The sequence below is a fragment of the Merops nubicus genome, unplaced genomic scaffold, assembly GCF_000691845.1.
Source record: "Merops nubicus isolate BGI_N331 unplaced genomic scaffold, ASM69184v1 scaffold11087, whole genome shotgun sequence".
NCBI lineage: Eukaryota > Metazoa > Chordata > Aves > Coraciiformes > Meropidae > Merops > Merops nubicus.
The window spans coordinates 14,768-18,753 of NW_008618342.1; the positions used below are offsets into that span (position 1 = coordinate 14,768).

The 3,986-nt window shown below is 36.0% G+C and overlaps 1 protein-coding gene across 1 annotated transcript; it reads right to left on the bottom strand.

The window, feature by feature from the left end:
• Positions 1–210: 210 nt before the first annotated feature.
• Positions 211–3,105, bottom strand: GPER1 (G protein-coupled estrogen receptor 1). The gene is made up of 2 exons (XM_008943417.1): positions 3,082–3,105; positions 211–1,737 (listed from the first exon to the last, which is right to left on the bottom strand). Exon 2 carries the CDS (start codon positions 1,297–1,299, stop codon positions 226–228), a length of 1,074 nt encoding a protein of 357 aa, XP_008941665.1. The 5' UTR covers positions 1,300–1,737; positions 3,082–3,105; the 3' UTR covers positions 211–225.
• Between the last annotated feature and the right edge of the window lie 881 nt (positions 3,106–3,986).

Below are 3,986 nucleotides of genomic sequence, written 5' to 3' on the forward strand. Positions count from 1 at the left end.
TCATAATTAAATATAAATCTGACTAAACCTTATTCCTCTACATTAAAGTCTTGTCATAAAAACATTTTGAATATGAACCTTCAGTACTCGGAGTGATACTGCATATATATATTTATATATATACACACACATACACCAACCCACACTTTTTTCTGGTAGTAGCAAGCGTGTTGTTCACTATTTGCACAACTTGAGTGTCATATGTTTGATACAACCACTGCTAAATCAGACTTCTGATTGCTCATTGCTGTCAGGAATGACAGAGGTTAGGGCGGCCTGGCAGAAGCGATGCAGTGTGGACATTTTTGTTTTCTGTTCAATATACAGTCGCAGTTTGTCTCTGAAGGTTTCCCCGAGAAAACTGTAAATTAAAGGGTTCAAACAGCTGTTAGAAAAGGCTGCGAGGTTCACAATATGTCCCGTTAAAGGATAATCGTGCCTGAAGGATGGGCTGCTGGAAGAGGCAGGCTCGCTTTTCTTTTGAAGGAGTTGAACACTAATGAAGACGTTTTCAGGTAGCCAGCAGATAAAGAAAACCAAGACAACAACAAAAATCATCCGGAGAGCCTTTTGTCGCCGCAGCCGGAGGCTCCTGTGCTTGTGTGCTCTTACAAGGACTCGAACAATTAACGAGTAACACAGACCGATGATCACAAAGGGGATAATAAACCCCAAGGTTATTTCTAGCCACTGGATTTCTTTTACATCTGCAAAACAAAAATAGACCTCTCCGGTGTGTTGTAAATGCACAGCTGTAAATGGGACTAGTGCTGCAGATATAGACGCCATCCATATGAGACCACAGCTTAATCTAGCGTGTTGCATAGTGCGAAATATGTTGGACCTCATTACTTTTGCCAGTGCCATGTATCTGTCAAAACTCATCCATGTCAGAAAGAAAATGCTGCTATACATGTTGATCTGAAGGAACAAAGACATAAAGGTACAAATAATAGTGATATCATAATACTTTTCGTCAAGATTGAAAACCTCAATGAGAGAATCGGCGACTAAAATGAGATCAGCTACTGCAAGGTTGATGAAGTAGAGGTCTGGAATAGTCATTTTTTCACGAAAGCTTATGTTGACAACCAGTATCAGAATGTTTCCTACAAAGCCAATAGGAAAAAGAAATATTGTGTAAAGACATGATAAGAAGAGACCAATCACATATTGTTGGTGTTCTGATTTATCGGCTAATCTCGAAGAGATGCTTTCGTTACACAAATGCGATCCATTTAGGTTAAAAGTTGTGCTGTTACATATAACAGGTGATACTGAGGCAGAATAGGTTTCCATGGTTAAAATATCTGCAGAAAAGATGTTAGTACTCACAGTTTGGTGGTAATGCCAAAAAAAGGAGATTTTTGGTTGTTTTCAACTAAGTTCGTGTTAGGCATTTTGATTGGAATGGAAAAAGTTGTAGACTTTTGTATAGGAAATCAAAATTATTTGGAAGTCAAATTAATAAGGGTTAAAATTGTCTGAAAAGTAACAGAAATAGTAAATTTCTTAGTTTTTTTGGTTTTTTTTTTACAGGACACTATGTAAGTTGCAAATCAAAGAATTTGCAGTTCCTGTATGCCTTAAGATCATGTAGGAATCTTTTTACCATTGTGGTACTTGGATCTCTTTAATAAAAGCTTTTCATCAACAGTGTTTCTTCGTGCAGGGTGGAAGGTAGTAGAATTTTAGCTCCATTTGTTTTCTTTTAATAATCAATGAACATCCTTGGACCTGCAATTTGCAAATGGAAAATGATTAATCTCATACTCCTGCATTGTACCATATGCTTCTGCTAACTTAACATACATGGCTGAGGTTGTAGGAAGCATAATGTTTGAATATATATACAAAGGTTCAGTTAAAAGAATTCAGATTTGTTCTCCATAACATATTTTGAGGATAGATCTGTTAAAATTTCATGTACCCTGAAGGGATTCAGTATTGGGAAATATAGAAATATAGAAAATCAGATGAGTGAGTTTAGCCTACGGAAGAAAAACTATATTTATAATATATAGATATAGAGAGATATTAAAAAATAAGTATATTTAATCATCAGCTTGTTAAGGCTATTAAGTAGCCGAGTCTATAGCTGAGAAGACAACAGAGATGAAAAGCAAAGATGAAAGATTCCTTTTGCTTTCAGTGGGAAGGAAAAGGCAGATTTTAGAACCAAAGGTAATCCAAGCAGTGTATTGATTTACACCAACATTATTATACTCGATTTGTTTTTCTTGGTGACTAATTATGTTGCACTGACTTCCGGATAGGAATGGAAAATATCAGTTATCTGGTTTGTTTACTTAGAAATGTTGAATGCTATGGGCTTGAAGCATTGCTATAAGTTTATTTAAAGGAAAAAAAAAAACCCCAACCCAACAAGAAACACCCCAAACAAATAAAACAGCAAGCTAATGACAACCCAGGGTATTTTGTGTTGCTTTAATCTTCATCTTACTACTAAAACTTTCTGATTCTGATTACACTAAAAATAAAATTACATTTTTTACTAGTAAAATTCATGCATACATCCACATTTTAATGACTTAAATCATGCTGATGTACAGTCTGGGGGAGAAAAAGGAGCAGACCACTAATGGAGTAGGAGTGGTAGAATATTTTTAGTCAGAAATAGCAGCTCTGAGTTGGCTTAAATGTATTCAAGCTATCAGAAGTAGCTAGCAGATACAAAGATATCAGTTCCAAAGCTTTTATTTCTTAATGAAATCAGTCTAAGTACACAGTAGCTGTTGTTATGGTTTGGATCACTTTCATAATGTAAATTTTTATGCTAAAATATCCCTCTGAAATTACACCTACTTGAAGAAGGTTTGGTGCTTGTTTTCAAGCTATGGAAGTCAGACATGAACTGTTGCCTTTTAAGTAACATCTTTTTATTTTTGAATAGGCAATAAAACTACTTTAAATACAGTAAAAGATAAGTTAACAGTCTAAGCAGTTGATTTTAAAAGGTCGGTCCGTGGTCAGATTTTAATTACATCTTGAAAGGCCACCAAAAGTCAAACATTTACAAGCATTACAGGTAACCGTGTACTGTCAAACACTTTATTTTACCTTAATTCCATTTCTCCAGAGCTGATTTTCCTCCAGATAACAACAGAAGGCTGGTTCTTGCTCGGGCACAGGCTTAATGGACGTGTCAGCTTCGACTGTGGTACCAGTAAAAACTTGTATTTAGGTGTGCAGAGCTGCAGTGGATGGCACCTGTTGATGATTCAGCAGCAAAAAACAACAACATATAAAAGTCGATTCCGTTTTAAAACGTCTTAAATAAAGGATAGATTACAACAGCAAAATGCAGATCTTGCTGCATGTCCTTGGCAATAAAACAAGCTTTAAAGATTCCCAGGGTTGTTCTAATTTGTGTGCAGTTGAAGTGCTGCTGAACAGCCTTATAAGGCTAGGATTAACCCTGTTTCTGCTGGTTTCTTTCTCATGAGAACTGGTCAAGCATCGTTTCTCTCATATTGGCCAGTTTTATTTTGCCTAATGTTCATTTCACCCTTTTCTGCCTCTAGCATATTTTTCAAATTATATAGTCCGTTTGAACCTATAGCTCAGTTGATCAATAATTATGAGTTTTATTTGTAAATTGTAACTAAGCATAATTTACTTAGCTATAAAGCAATAATTACTGTTCTATGTGGTATTTTTTAACAGCCTCTGGACAATCTAACGAGTGGTATTCGATTGAGAGAAATCAGCAGCTGAGCTAATTGTGCTAAACTGACAATATTAATTTCCATTTTCCTACCTTCAAGTCGATCCCATTCTGCCTGTTTGTATTTACTTTTTCAGGTATACGTCGTCATCCTTGCACTTCTTAGACATGCTCAGCTCAAAATCACATGGATAAAATAAGCTTATTTTGCAGAGAATGTAGATCTTCAGTCTTGCACAAAACTAGCAGTATTGCAGGTGGAGTTTTGCATTTCATCTGTAGGGGGGACAGACCCGCT

Excerpts from the sequence above, each read along its gene's own strand:
- GPER1 (XM_008943417.1), bottom strand. The coding sequence starts at position 1,299 with ATGGAAACCTATTCTGCCTCAGTATCACCTGTTATATGTAACAGCACA.